The sequence below is a fragment of the Aedes albopictus genome, chromosome 2, assembly GCF_035046485.1.
Source record: "Aedes albopictus strain Foshan chromosome 2, AalbF5, whole genome shotgun sequence".
NCBI classification, from domain to species: domain Eukaryota; kingdom Metazoa; phylum Arthropoda; class Insecta; order Diptera; family Culicidae; genus Aedes; species Aedes albopictus.
In genome coordinates, this window is record NC_085137.1 from 386440480 (window position 1) to 386454841 (window position 14362).

A 14362-nucleotide genomic window follows, 5' to 3' on the forward strand; every position below is an offset into this window, starting at 1 on the left:
TGTGCACAAAACTTCATGAGAATCGGTTGAAAATTGACTGAGTTATAGCAAAAACCAGACCCGTGCAAAAAAGAATCGGGTGCACCATATTCTCAGGTTCAGCTTCTAAAATGAGGTGTATGTGGTTGATTTTAGATATGACGAAATGAAATTTTCAGCACTAATCTCAACATAATTGGGAGCACCCGCATACTCGCCGATCTACTGAAGAACCGCAGGTTGAGGATCAAGGGCCGATTCTTCAAAGGAACAGATACCTGATTTGACAAGATAAAATCAAATAATTTCATAGGAAGTTTCTCAAAGGACTCCTCCTAAGACTGTTTTGCCACTTTCTTCAAGAATTCTTTAAGAATGTCTAGAAGCATCTTTTAAGTGATTAATTAAAGTTTAAAATTCAATCTTCCAATCCAATTCTTCAGGAATCGCTTCAAGATTTCCTACGGGATTTTTTCCAAAGATTTCTCAAATATTTCTTGAAAAAAATCATTTGGAATTTCTTTAAAGGTTTTGTTAGGAACCTCTGCGAAGGTTGCATGAATCAGATTTTTTTTAAAGATATGCACGGATGTCCAAAGTAATTACCGAAAAAGATCCAAAAGAAATTCCCGAATGAAAATTCTAATAAAAAAAAATGCTAGAATTTTTTTACCGGAATTCTTTCGATAAATTCTTTAGATATTCTTCCATGGTTTCCTTCTTTACTAGCGATAACACCAGTTTCGTCCGGATTATCAACACGAAGCTTCTAAGACTTTTTTTCTAACGATTTCATCAAGCATTTGTTCCAAATGAGAAACTCCAAGAACTTTTCCTTCGATATTTTTTACGATAAATCTAGGAATGATGAATGAGTGTAATCAGTTTCGTACCTTTTAATTCCGCCCTATGTTGCTTATCCTTTGACAGATACGCGTATTTCGACTACCACTTGTAATCTTCCTCAGTGTCAGTTATCCACTGAAGAAGTCATCGCATTCACCCCGCTTTTATATTGAAATCCTTCCGCTAATATTGTTACCTAAAAACTACCTACACCTTTTTTACCTATATAAAAGTACCTAGTATGTAGCTTATTTTGGTACCTATGTATTCCTATCACGTGCACTGCGCTTAGGTATGAATTTAAATAAACGTGACTGACCGTTTCCCTGATCCTTGTTAAGAAGTAATGCCGCCCTTTCTTTGTGGATTTCTAAACTTTCCGCTACGTCAAGTTTCCAAGATGAAGATACATTTCGCAGGATACTAATGTTATCCTTTGTCAACAGGTGTTCATCTTGGAAAACATGTTCTGCCACTTTCGATTTAAATTCATACGCTAAACCCTTTTCTAACTCTTTACCCGCTTTCTTAACCTCTGCAATATGTTCTTTGAATCGAATTTCAAGCGTTCTTTTCGTTTGTCCTATGTAGATTTTATTGCAATGTGGACACGTTATCTTGTAAACTCCCGCTTTGTTTAAATCACTTACTTTATCTTTTGTTGATCCTAATAATGACTTAAGTTGACAGTTCCTGCTACTGAAAACTAAATCTATACCCAAGTTTCTGAATTTTGATTTTAATGGTTTCGTAATATTATCATCAAAGTTTACCGCAACCCTTTTTAACTCATCTTGTTCAGTAGCAAGAGTTGTCATGCTTTTTCTAAATAAATCCCTCTTTTTCTTATCGATAATAGCCTTAACTGTACTATCGTTATATCCATTGAGCCTAGCCGTTTCAAAAATATAGTCCATTTCCTTTTGTTTGCCTATATCACTTAAAGGAAGAGTATGCATCCTGTGAATCATATGATGGAAAGCTGCCATTTTGTGCTGATAAGAATGATTAGAAGTTCTGGGAATAACCCTCATTGTATTCGTTGGTTTCCTATAAATTTCGAATACAAAGTTGGACGATTCCCTGACAATTAGAAGATCCAAGAACGACAATTTACTATCCTTCTCTTCTTCATGGGTAAATTTAATATCTTTATGAATGCCATTGATTGCTCCAAGTATCTCTGGCAAACTCTCTTTCTTGATGATGCTAAAAACATCATCAACGTACCTCCACCAACGCTTAGGTAACAAATCTTTCTTTTTTAAAATACTCTCAAGATTTGCCATGAATAATTCGCTCAGAAAAGGAGACAATGGATTATTACAAGGTATTATAAAGAAGATGGAATCTGAGTTTATTAAATCTAGTATCAAGAAGCTTTACTCAAAATTGGATTTGCTGACGTTACAATGTTATAATTTACATTTAAAGTTGGCAAAAGAATATACTTGGGAATTTCCTCTTTTTCTTACCAAGGTTAAAGAAGCAGAGGAATGTGAGGCACGTAGAAAGAAGGATATCCATATGAAAAAGATCCAAAATTTGAAAAATAAGAGTAACACACAAAATATAGTAGTTAAAGCATCTCCGAAGGTACACTCCATTGAGGGTTTTGTGGTTAATCGTTCGACGCAGCAGTTCTCAGAAGAACAATTGACGCTTCTCAACAAGGGATTAGCATATGCGGTTACTACTAAACCAGATGTGGAGCAGGCCATCATTGATGTTGAGACTGCCATCACACATACAATACCCGCACAGTTACAAGAAACGGCAAGAAATATTACAGAAGAGGTACTAGAGGTTAACCGAGGTCAAGTAAAGAGAGGAAACAGCAAGGAGGTAAAGATTTTGAGAGAGCTTAAAGAAAAAGAGGTATATTATGTAAAAGCGGATAAGGGGAATGCAGTAGTTATTTTGGACAAAGAGGATTATGATAACAAAATGAACGAAAAAATAACTACTGGCCCCTATAGACAGTTGAGGGTCGATCCACTCCCTGGAATGGTGAGACATGTAGATAAAACGATTAAGGAATGTAAGGCAATCATTGGGGATAACACTAGTCGTATCAAAGTATCAAATCCAGTTCTGCCAAGAATCAAAGGTCTACCAAAAATACATAAACCGGGCAACGAAATGAGAGAGATTATTTCAGCGGAAGGGTCCCCTACCCATAAACTTGCAAAATGGCTGGTGAAAGAATTCCAATCCATGCCAAAAGCTTTTGAGAGTCGTTCGGTGAATAATACTCAGGAGTTTGCAAGTCAACTGCAAGCCTCTGGTGATATTCAAGACGATGAAATCATGGTTTCGTTTGACGTCACTGCTTTATTCCCAAGTGTGCCGGTAAAAGAAGCTATAAATCTTTTGGAGGATTGGCTTCTTAGCCAGTATGAGGAGTCGAATTGGAAAAACAAAGTTCGTAGCTATATTAAATTGACACGACTTTGCATGGAAGAAAACTATTTCAGTTTCCGAGGGAATTTTTACAAACAAACAAAAGGAGCACCAATGGGTAATCCATTGTCTCCTTTTCTGAGCGAATTATTCATGGCAAATCTTGAGAGTATTTTAAAAAAGAAAGATTTGTTACCTAAGCGTTGGTGGAGGTACGTTGATGATGTTTTTAGCATCATCAAGAAAGAGAGTTTGCCAGAGATACTTGGAGCAATCAATGGCATTCATAAAGATATTAAATTTACCCATGAAGAAGAGAAGGATAGTAAATTGTCGTTCTTGGATCTTCTAATTGTCAGGGAATCGTCCAACTTTGTATTCGAAATTTATAGGAAACCAACGAATACAATGAGGGTTATTCCCAGAACTTCTAATCATTCTTATCAGCACAAAATGGCAGCTTTCCATCATATGATTCACAGGATGCATACTCTTCCTTTAAGTGATATAGGCAAACAAAAGGAAATGGACTATATTTTTGAAACGGCTAGGCTCAATGGATATAACGATAGTACAGTTAAGGCTATTATCGATAAGAAAAAGAGGGATTTATTTAGAAAAAGCATGACAACTCTTGCTACTGAACAAGATGAGTTAAAAAGGGTTGCGGTAAACTTTGATGATAATATTACGAAACCATTAAAATCAAAATTCAGAAACTTGGGTATAGATTTAGTTTTCAGTAGCAGGAACTGTCAACTTAAGTCATTATTAGGATCAACAAAAGATAAAGTAAGTGATTTAAACAAAGCGGGAGTTTACAAGATAACGTGTCCACATTGCAATAAAATCTACATAGGACAAACGAAAAGAACGCTTGAAATTCGATTCAAAGAACATATTGCAGAGGTTAAGAAAGCGGGTAAAGAGTTAGAAAAGGGTTTAGCGTATGAATTTAAATCGAAAGTGGCAGAACATGTTTTCCAAGATGAACACCTGTTGACAAAGGATAACATTAGTATCCTGCGAAATGTATCTTCATCTTGGAAACTTGACGTAGCGGAAAGTTTAGAAATCCACAAAGAAAGGGCGGCATTACTTCTTAACAAGGATCAGGGAAACGGTCAGTCACGTTTATTTAAATTCATACCTAAGCGCAGTGCACGTGATAGGAATACATAGGTACCAAAATAAGCTACATACTAGGTACTTTTATATAGGTAAAAAAGGTGTAGGTAGTTTTTAGGTAACAATATTAGCGGAAGGATTTCAATATAAAAGCGGGGTGAATGCGATGACTTCTTCAGTGGATAACTGACACTGAGGAAGATTACAAGTGGTAGTCGAAATACGCGTATCTGTCAAAGGATAAGCAACATAGGGCGGAATTAAAAGGTACGAAACTGATTACACTCATTCATAGAGGGTATTCTGCTTAGAGGGTTCGAAAAGTCGGTACAAGATCTAGGAATGATTTCAAGGACTTCTTTAGAAATTCCTCCAAGATTTGCTTCGAAAGTTGCTACACCAATTGCTCGGGAATTCTTCCGAACTCCTCCAAGTGTTTCTGAAGCAATTTCCTCAGTAACATGTATTTCAAATAATTTGATAAAGAGTTTTTTATAAAGATTTCAACAAGCGATTCCTTTTGGGCTACCTCACATAATCCCTTGAGCAAATTTCCCAGAATCATGAATTCATGAATCCTTTAAGAAATTCCAGTGAAGACTTAATCTTTTTCTCCAAGGATTTTTTCAAGTTATGTTACAAAGATTGTTTGAGTGATTTCTCAAAGTTTTCCTTCAGATAATCCTATAACAAGGGTGAACGCATTCATCCCCAAAGGATTCCTGCACAAATATCCTCAGGGGGTGTTAAAGAAATTCCCCCAAGGCTTCCAGCATTAATTTCTCCACGGAAATCTATAAGAATTCTTTTGAAAATTGTTTTTTGATTTGCATCAACGAATTTGAGAGGGATTCTTTGGGGTTTATGCAATTGATTTCTTTGAAAAATAATCTAGGCATCTCGTAATTAATTCTTCCAAAAATCCCTTTACTTTCATAATTTCTTCAAGAAGCCTTTATTTTACGTAATTCCTCATAGTATTTCAAGTACTTCTACTATTACTTCATAGTACTGTAGTGATCCGTCAAGAATGTGATCAAAGATATTTCCAAAATCAACTCAATGATTCTTTCCGAATGCATCTTAGAGAAGATTCTACGAGGATTCCTTTAAAAATTCCTCCAAAAATTCCTGCAAGCATTTCTACAAGAATTATTCCGAAATTCCGCGGCCGCGTAAATGAAAACCGCGTAAAAAAAGACCTGACTGTACATCAAATATATTTTCCATGCGGAACTTCTGCAAGATTCCTTCTTGGAGAAGTCTCTAAAAGAATCCTTGAAGAAATTCCTTAAGGTTCCTCTGAAGGATTCGTTAAAGGGGATGGTAACATATGGCTGAATTTCGAAAGGCTGATTGCACAAAAGGTTGAATACAAAAGGCTTACATTAAGAAACTGTAGCATAAGGCTGAAATTACAAAAAGCTGAAAATTGAAAAGGCTGAAAATACGAAAATTTATATGTAAATTACAGCATTTCTTTCTTTTTTTACTGAGATAAAGCCTGCTTCTCAGATTGGTCTATCGTGTAACAGGCACGAAGATACTCAATGCTAAAGGGAGTCAAGAAAATTTTTGCCTGAAACAATGAAAAGTTCTTGACCCAAACGCGAATCGAACGCGTAACCCTTTTACAGCAAAGATATCCGATTAACAGTTACTTACAGTTTGCTTTGAAACTGAGCTTAGTAAGCCTCCATGCCTACCAACGAACACAAAAAGGTACTAATAATATTTATATAGTTAAATTTCCCTTCTTTCTATTATTTCGAGTCATGTTGTTTTGGAGACTGTTGTCATTACGGCTACTAACAATATCATCAGATTTCCCTTCTTTAAAATATATGCTATTCTTTTGAGAAGTTCTGTCTTAGTAATGTAGGCATTTAATAATGCTTAGGATTATGACCAGTCGTAAAACTTTCCGATACAGGACAAAGTAACTGAGGCATGTTCCCCCAAAATGGTTTAATTTGGCCAAACGTGAACTAGGGGACGATAGGACGGTCAAACATCAAGCTCAAGCAAAACCAATGCGAGTGCCACGGCTGGGTAATGGACCAACAAGCAAATATTTAAGGAGACCGTAAAATTAGTGTATGTATGTAAAATTAGTGTAAAATTAGTGTATGTATGTAATTATTTCCATTTAGAGTTATACGTCTGTTTGTTTGAGTTGTTTGAGGTTAGTCTTTGGGCTGGTGCATTTGAAAACTATGCGAATCACTATTTCAGCCTCATGTTATTTCAGCCTTTTGATGCATTCAGCCTTTTGTAATTTCAGCCTTTTGTGTTTCAGCCTTTTGTTATTTCAGCCTTCAGTAATTCAGCTTATGGCTTGAAGGACTTTATGAAGGGATCCGATTCCTGAAGGAATGCTTGAAGGAATTCGCAAAAAGGAATATTTGAAGGATTCCTTGACATATTTTTGAAGAAATTCCTGAAGAAATTCTTGGAGGTGTTCCTGAAGGAATCAATTCAAGTATTCCAAAATCAATGCTTAGACGAATTCCTGAAGCAATCCATGAAAAAAGTTCTGTAGTAAATCTTAGAGGAATTTTTGTAGAAGTCTTTGAAGTAACTGCTAGATAAATCGTAATACATATTCCCGATTGATTGCACTTATTTTCATGCGAAAGCATAAAAAAATCGACAAACTATTGTTATTACGGTTTTGACTTGACATGTGTTCAGATCATAATTTTCATAAATGCGGCCCCTGATTTGCTGCTACCTTAAGCTAAGTCAACAACTATTTTTGGTCCTGTTATTAGGATATCAGGGATGTTACCACAATGCTCATACATTTTACTTCCATATCGGTACTGAATTTCGTAAAATTCAATTTTAATTCAACACATTTTTCTTGAAATTCTGGGGCCATCTGTGTGTCACATACCAAAATAAAAACTTTTGATGATCATGAAGGGGCCTTCGCATACCTATCAGCAGTTCTGCGAAGTGTTGAACTTATACTTATAGGCAACTTTCGTTATTTAAAGAACTTTATTCAAACTAGTGTTAGAAACTTTCCTTGATTTGGAGGCCCCTGAATTCGGGGGCCCGGTGCACCCCCCTTGCTACGCCACTGTCCGTCAGCATTGGATGGTGACTGAGGCAACGAGCCATTTTACGAGACGTTTCGGATCAGCTGATCGCTCATTTCATGAATGAAAATTTGACAGGAGGTTGCGCCCAAGCCCGTGAGTGTTAATATCAATATCAACACTGTTGTCGTTTCGTAAAATAGACTACTGACCATCTTTGACGGCAACAAGCCTGATACACGATTCACGGCAAAACGAACCCGCGGCGCACACAATGGACATGGATGGAAACGTACCTATTGGAACCACACGCTGCTGTAGCACAACAGTAGCGACAAGTATGGCATGAGATCTCTCTTCTACCTACTGCGAGGACGGTAGATATAGAGACACAAGCAAATGTCAATAGGACTAAAAATAGACTCTGTATCAAAATGTAGGAGCTTACAAAAGATATAGATAAACTATGGTAATCGGCACAGTAGAGGCCTAAGTGCACAGAGTGCCTACAAAATAAATAAATGAAAAAATAAAAAATAAATGGAACTGCAGAGCTGTCCCTATGAAACACGGAAGTTCTACCAGAAGCTCAACGCATCCCGTAACGGCTTCGTGCCGCGAGCCGAAATAGGCAGGGATAATGACGGAGGCCTCTTGAAGGACGGACATGACTAAAACGATTGAGTTTGTGGGAAGTTATCAAGCCGGCTTCATCGACGGTCGGTCTACAACGGGCCAGATCTTCACCGTACGGCAAATCCTTCAGAAATTTCGTGAATACCGGGTCCCAACGCATCACCTGTTCATCGACTCCAAGGCGGCATACGACAGTATCAACCGCGCAGAGCTATGGAGAATCATGGACGAAAACGGCTTTCCTGGGAAGCTGACTAGACTGATTAAAGCAATGATGGACGACATGGACATTATCGCCAGAACATTTGGAGCGGTGGCAGAGCTGTACACCAGCCTGAATCGCGAAGCAGCAAAGGTCGGACTGATCGTGAATGCTGCAAAAACAAAGTACATACATGCTGGTAGGCGGAACCGAACACGACCGGCTCCGTCTGGGTGGTAATGTTACGATAGACGGAGATACCTTCGAGATGGTAAAGGAATTCGTCTACTTCGGGTCCTTACTGACGGTTGACAATAACGTGAGCATCCAGAAAGTGGCCAAAGCTGAAAGGATACGATGGGCAGGACAAGTTGCAAGAATGCCGGACAACAATCCTGCAATGTTCATGTTCGCAACAGATCCGGTTGGCACAAAAAGCGCAGAGAGCACGATGGGCGGATCAGGTGGAGCGTGACTTGGCGAGCATCGGGCGTGACCGAGGATGGAGAACGGCAGCCACAAACCAATTATTGTGGTGTACTATTGTTGATTATGTCTTGCCTTAATGTGATGTTGAGCAAATAAATGTAGGTGTATGCCTGCTTGGGCACATGCAACAGAAGTTGTTGATGCTGTTGGCTTCCTTCATACTGACTTAACCGCTCTATTTCTATTTATCTTTGTTCTCAGGCTTCCAAGATGGCGGAATGTGTTCGAGAAACCGAAGGCGATCTGTTTGCCGCCCCGAAGGATCACTCGCTAGCGCACTGTGTCGCCGCCGACCTCAAAATGGGCGGTGGCATTGCCGTCAAGTTCAAGCAGGTGTTCAAACAGGTCGATGAACTCAAGGCCCAAAAGGTGGCCGTGGGGGGCGTAGCGGTTCTCAAGGATGGCGAACGTTTCGTGTATTACCTGGTTACCAAGCGGGGTTCGATGGATAAACCTACGTACGATGATCTGACCAAATCACTGGAGGCGATGCGGAAACATATGGTAGGACTCTATCTAGAAGGTTTTTTTTTAAAAGATAATCATTGCTTTTGATATTTTTAGGATGAGAACGGTGCAAAAAAGTTGGCAATTCCTCGCATAGGATGCGGAATCGATGGACTTGAATGGTCGAAAGTAAAAGGTATTCTCAATTCTACTTTTGGGCAAGAAAAAGATGTAGATATTGTGGTGTATAATTTTGTTCCAAAATAAGCTTATATGTCATACTTGCATGATTTATTAGTGGTGTTCCTTGCTAGTGATTAAATGCGACAGCCATTGAATTTTACAACTGTTCTTGATAAAGTTCTTCGAATAATACCCGAAATTTGCCCCGGAGGTCTTTTGGAATAAAGTCAGGAAAAGAAGCTAAAAAGAGACAAATCTTGAAATGTCGGTAGACACAAATGTTTTGTTTTTGTATATTTAGTGTTTGAATTTGTTACTTACTTGTAAAAGTTATATGCATATCACCTCTCTTCACTGGCCCGTCTGCATCGGGTATCGGCAATCCTTCCCCTTTCAAAACCTTCTCATACCCTGGATGCACAACGTCCACAATTTGTACCAGAAGCCATGTCCCATCGACGCCGATCAACTCCAATGGAAATCCAACCAGCGCATCCTTGAGGGTAATCGGAACTTCCACGTGCAGATCCGCCCCCTCCCTGCGATACCTCTCGTGGGGCCGTTCTCGCACCACGAACACAATGTCCGACGGGAAGCTTTGCGGACTACAGTTACCTGCGCCTTCGAAGCGAATTCTGGCACCGGATGGAACGCCCGCCGGAATCGGAACGGTCAGTGTTTCCTCCACGATTTTCGTTCGCACTTGAGCCTCGTCGATGAATTCTTCACGGGTTATTTTCATCTTTTTGATCGCACCGTGGTAGATTTCCGACAGTTCCAAATCAACGAACTGTTCGATGTCTGGAGCTTTGGTCCGGACAAGGCTGGCATCGTTTTGGCAGAGCGGTGGGGGATTTGTGACGGCGTCGATAAGATCTCCGTACGGTGAATAGGTGGCGAAGAAATCTCTGCAAAAATATGCTATTTTTACCAAGAACTATTTATTTTAAAAAGAACTTCCTAACTTGTAGATCTTCATGCAATCGTTTGAGAATACATAGGGCTGAACAAATCCGGTCGGAGTTACGACGCCCTTTTTCAATCCTTCCTCTCTATATACGTCATATATTCGTTTTCGCAATGGATTTGCTGTAAGGAGGCTTATTCAAAACCGATTGGTTACCCAACTTTCCCAAGAATACTCACAAAGAACATCAAAGGCTTCATTCAGCAGTTCCCAGTAATGGGGTAGGGACATCGAAGGAAGTGGAATTTCCGGTACATCGTGGAAATCATTCTTCGGATGACAACGGACGGCCCACTTCCGGTATCTAGAAAGAGTTTACGATACTTTTAGGGAAACGTCCCAATTGGGGGAGAAATGGACCTACGCCAGTCGGATTTCCGTATCGGAAGCACTACGAGGGATATCCAAAATGGCGTAATAATCGAAGCCCATTGCTTTGCTATGACAAATTGTAAAGTTGTGTTGAGAATAATTTAGTGTAGGCTAACTAGATTATTCTACCTATCATGTAAGAAGGCTTAGAATGTCCAAAGCTTGAAGTCAGCGACCGAATTCCCAAAGTAGTCCCCACAGAAACTTTCGCTAAAATAAGTTGGAAAATTGTCCAATTAAATTCTTGTTTGAATTCCTTGAGGAATTTCTGGAAAAAATCTCCAAAAACTCCTTTGGTCAATTCCTTAGGATATATGGCGAAATTCCTCACAGAATCTCTAAAGAAATTCACGATTAAATACTTCGGCGAATTTCCGATAGAATTTCTAAATAAGGTCATCAAGGAATGTCTGGAGCAATTCTGCATAGAATTTCTTGAATCTCTGGGGAAGTTATCAAAAGACCATGGGGAAATTATCTCAAAAATCACAAGAAGAAATATCTAAAAATACTTCAACAAATCCCAGCAGAAATTCTTGTTGGAAAACTTGAAAAACTGCCGATGCACTCCCTTAAGAGTTCTTCTGGGATTCCCTGGAGAAATAATTCGAAAAATATCAAAATAATTTGCAGAATAAGTTGAGGTAATCCTGATCGAACCATTGGATGAATTTCGTAATAAACTGACTGGATTAATTCCTTGAAGATTTTTTTGTAGAAATTTCTATTATTTTTTAAATGAGTAATGTCATGAGGTTTTCCCCGACGAATCACTAATAGACGAAAGAACTCTTGGATGAATTTCTAAACAAATCTAATGAAGAATGCTGCAGGAATTAAACGGCTAAGCAGTCTTCAATACGGAAAACGAAGTTTATTGTTTGCCCGATGTTTCGACACTGGGGTTTTGTGTCATCTTCAGGGGTATTAGTTACCCCTGAAGATGACACAAAACCCCAGTGTCGAAACGTCGGGCAAACAATAAACTTCGTTTTCCGTATTGAAGACTGCGTAGCCGTTTAATTCCTGCAGTAAACTTCTCAGTCGATCCGCCAAGAGACTAATGAAGAATTATTCTGCAAATTACTTAAGAAATTTTCCAAATAATTCCTTAAACTTCTAATTAAATTTCTGGAGAAATTCTCGGTGGAATTCCTTGTATTAATTTTCCAATGAAGGACTGAAAGAATTAATCGCAGAATTCCTGGAAGAATCATTAAAGGAATTTCCCAAAAATGGTTTCTCAACGAATTCCAGGAGATAAATACATTCTCGTATAAATATCTGAAGGTATTTAATAATAAATTCTCAAACGATTCCATTAAGAAGTTCTTTAGGAAATCCCTGCAGAAGTTCCGCCAAAGAATCGCTTCTCACGGAGAAAAATATAAAGTCATGTCAAACATATTACGGTTCTAAACAAGCATACTTGTGCACTGACTTTTATATAATCCTTTTTTGAGATTGTATCACGCATAATACAATAGATTGAAGAATAATTGAAGCTTGAATTAACCAGAATTGAAGATTTGATTAGAGCTAGAAATATGGTTCATTCAACTATATTATGCTTACATCAACAATATTTATGGTTGATGATTTGGCAGTTCATTTATTCTCATGATGGATACAAGCATGTTTATGCTTAAATTAAACCTCAAACGGAGGGTTGAACTAACTGTATTGGATTGTTGGTTTAAGCACTGAGAATCGACAAATTTGTTTTTTTATTGCTAAAATCATTATTTATTATTTTTATTTATTTAGAAAAAAATTATTTTTTGAAAGTTTTATATATGAGAAAAACGCGAGGATAAAATTATAGTTTAAATAATATTACGGTTATCAGTACTTTACAGGCCTATGATGATTATCCAAGTCCGAGGCGATTCATTGACTACTGAAATGGCTTTGTTTGCTAGACGTCGTGGAGGCAGGAGAGCTTCAATTTCTTCACCCTCAATTTGCGGCTATGCAATATCATTCCCGTTGACTGAAATCGAAATTCCTTTAAACACATTTATAAAGTAAAGCTTTTGATTTATACATACCCAAAAATTTCAAAATAATTTCACAGAATTGAAGTTGTCGCTTACAACAACCGCCGCCATGATGAACAAATTACTGAATTAACAGACAACAGCCAAGAAGATTCAAGTAATGACAAATATTCTTGGTATAGGCATAATATGGTTGATCTTCAATGACGTTGATACAAACAAAATATATGCCTGGTGCAAACATCATATCATTGTGAAACAACCATTTGAAGCTATTATACTAAGAATATCTTTGAAGCTTAATAGAACTATGAGAAAAGTTATATCGAGCAGACAACATTTCTGTCCGTGCTTCTTCTTCTTCTTCTTCTTCTTCATGACTCTACGTTCCCACTGGAACTTTGCCGGCCTCGCTTCAACTTTGTGTTCTTTGAGCACTTCCACAGTTATTAACTGAAGGGCTTTCTTTGCCTGTCATTGCATGAATTTGTGTATTGTGTGTATACAACGATACACTATGCCCTGGGAGCCGAGAATATTTTCCCGACCGAAACGGGAATCGAACACGCCGTCTCCGGATTAGCGATCCATAGCGTTAACCACTAGGCTAACTAGAGACCCCAAAGAATTCCTACGTAATGGAGAAATTCTGCAAAGTAACCTTTGAGAAACTTTCAATTAAATGAATCTCTGGAGAATTTTCCTATGATTTTCTGAAAGGATTTACAACAGTAGGTCTGGAAGAAATTCCCAAACGAATTCTTAGAAGAATTTCGCTGAGAATATCTGGAGCTTTCTTAACGATTCCCTGCACCGCCACTAGCAACGCCTAGTGGCAGAATCTCGAATTAATCCACTGATCAACTGAGAACCCTTAATCTACCGACCAACTTTGCTGAAGACACCATCTTTCTCAGGATACTAAGATATATGGAATACAAAGTGTGTTATCTCTCTAGCGCCGCCTAGAGGTAGAACTTTGAATCAAACGGCACATCACCAGTAGCCAATTAACATTTATTGTGAATGTAAACGTCAACGAAGCGTCCTCAATACGGCTTGATGCTGAGTTACTGTGTTGTACATTTGGACGGAAGCTTCTATGCGAGCCCTATACCCCTATACCATTGAATCTGGCGAACTTAATCTACATGTGTATGCTGTGCGAGCAGCTCCTATGTCACCAAGTCATAGCTCTTTTCTCGGCTCTATGTAACCACTAACTGAATAACATCTTGAGAAGGCGCTTTTCAGCCTTTTCACAGTTGTTAAATAATAGTTATACGACATCTCCAAATTGATCGATAAATATGATTAGGTTATGGATACCGTGACGCAATATATGTGGAACTGCAACTATCGCTTTTAAACTGAATAATTAAAGTACTAGCCGCTACTTGGAATCGAACTCCCGATCTCCGTCACACTGCTATATATAAATATCATAGAAAATAGCCCGTTTTGTTTTACTCTAGACAAGGCTTCATAATTGTGCCACAAGAAACCTTACCCAACTTCATCTTGCTGCAAAAACTTGTGAAACGTCAAACGCAATAATGTTTACAGTGAACAAGCTGTGTGGTTGCACCAACAGGTTCTTCGTCACAGCTTCTAGCTGAAACAGTGTTCTTTAAACAACTACGAAGCGCTGCTGTTATGTGTA

At 38.4% G+C, this 14362-nt stretch overlaps 2 protein-coding genes across 3 annotated transcripts in view; one reads left to right on the forward strand and one right to left on the reverse strand.

Moving 5' to 3' along the window:
- LOC109400734 (ADP-ribose glycohydrolase OARD1) overlaps positions 1–9515 on the forward strand; it is a 50991-nt gene extending 41476 nt beyond the window's left edge. For both annotated transcript variants that reach the window (XM_019673228.3, XM_029878973.2), the window contains exons 2-3: positions 8932–9234; positions 9295–9515. In XM_019673228.3, the coding sequence (XP_019528773.3) occupies positions 8932–9234; positions 9295–9444 (453 nt within the window). In that variant the 3' untranslated portion in view covers positions 9445–9515. The remainder of the gene's footprint in view (positions 1–8931; positions 9235–9294) is intronic.
- On the reverse strand, positions 9468–10839 carry LOC109400706 (dnaJ homolog subfamily B member 13). Its single transcript, XM_019673199.3, has 5 exons — positions 10692–10839; positions 10507–10631; positions 10326–10449; positions 9682–10268; positions 9468–9600 (listed from the first exon to the last, which is right to left on the reverse strand). The coding sequence occupies exons 1-5, from the start codon at positions 10757–10759 to the stop codon at positions 9518–9520; spliced, it is 987 nt and encodes a 328-aa protein (XP_019528744.3). The 5' UTR covers positions 10760–10839; the 3' UTR covers positions 9468–9517.
- Between the last annotated feature and the right edge of the window lie 3523 nt (positions 10840–14362).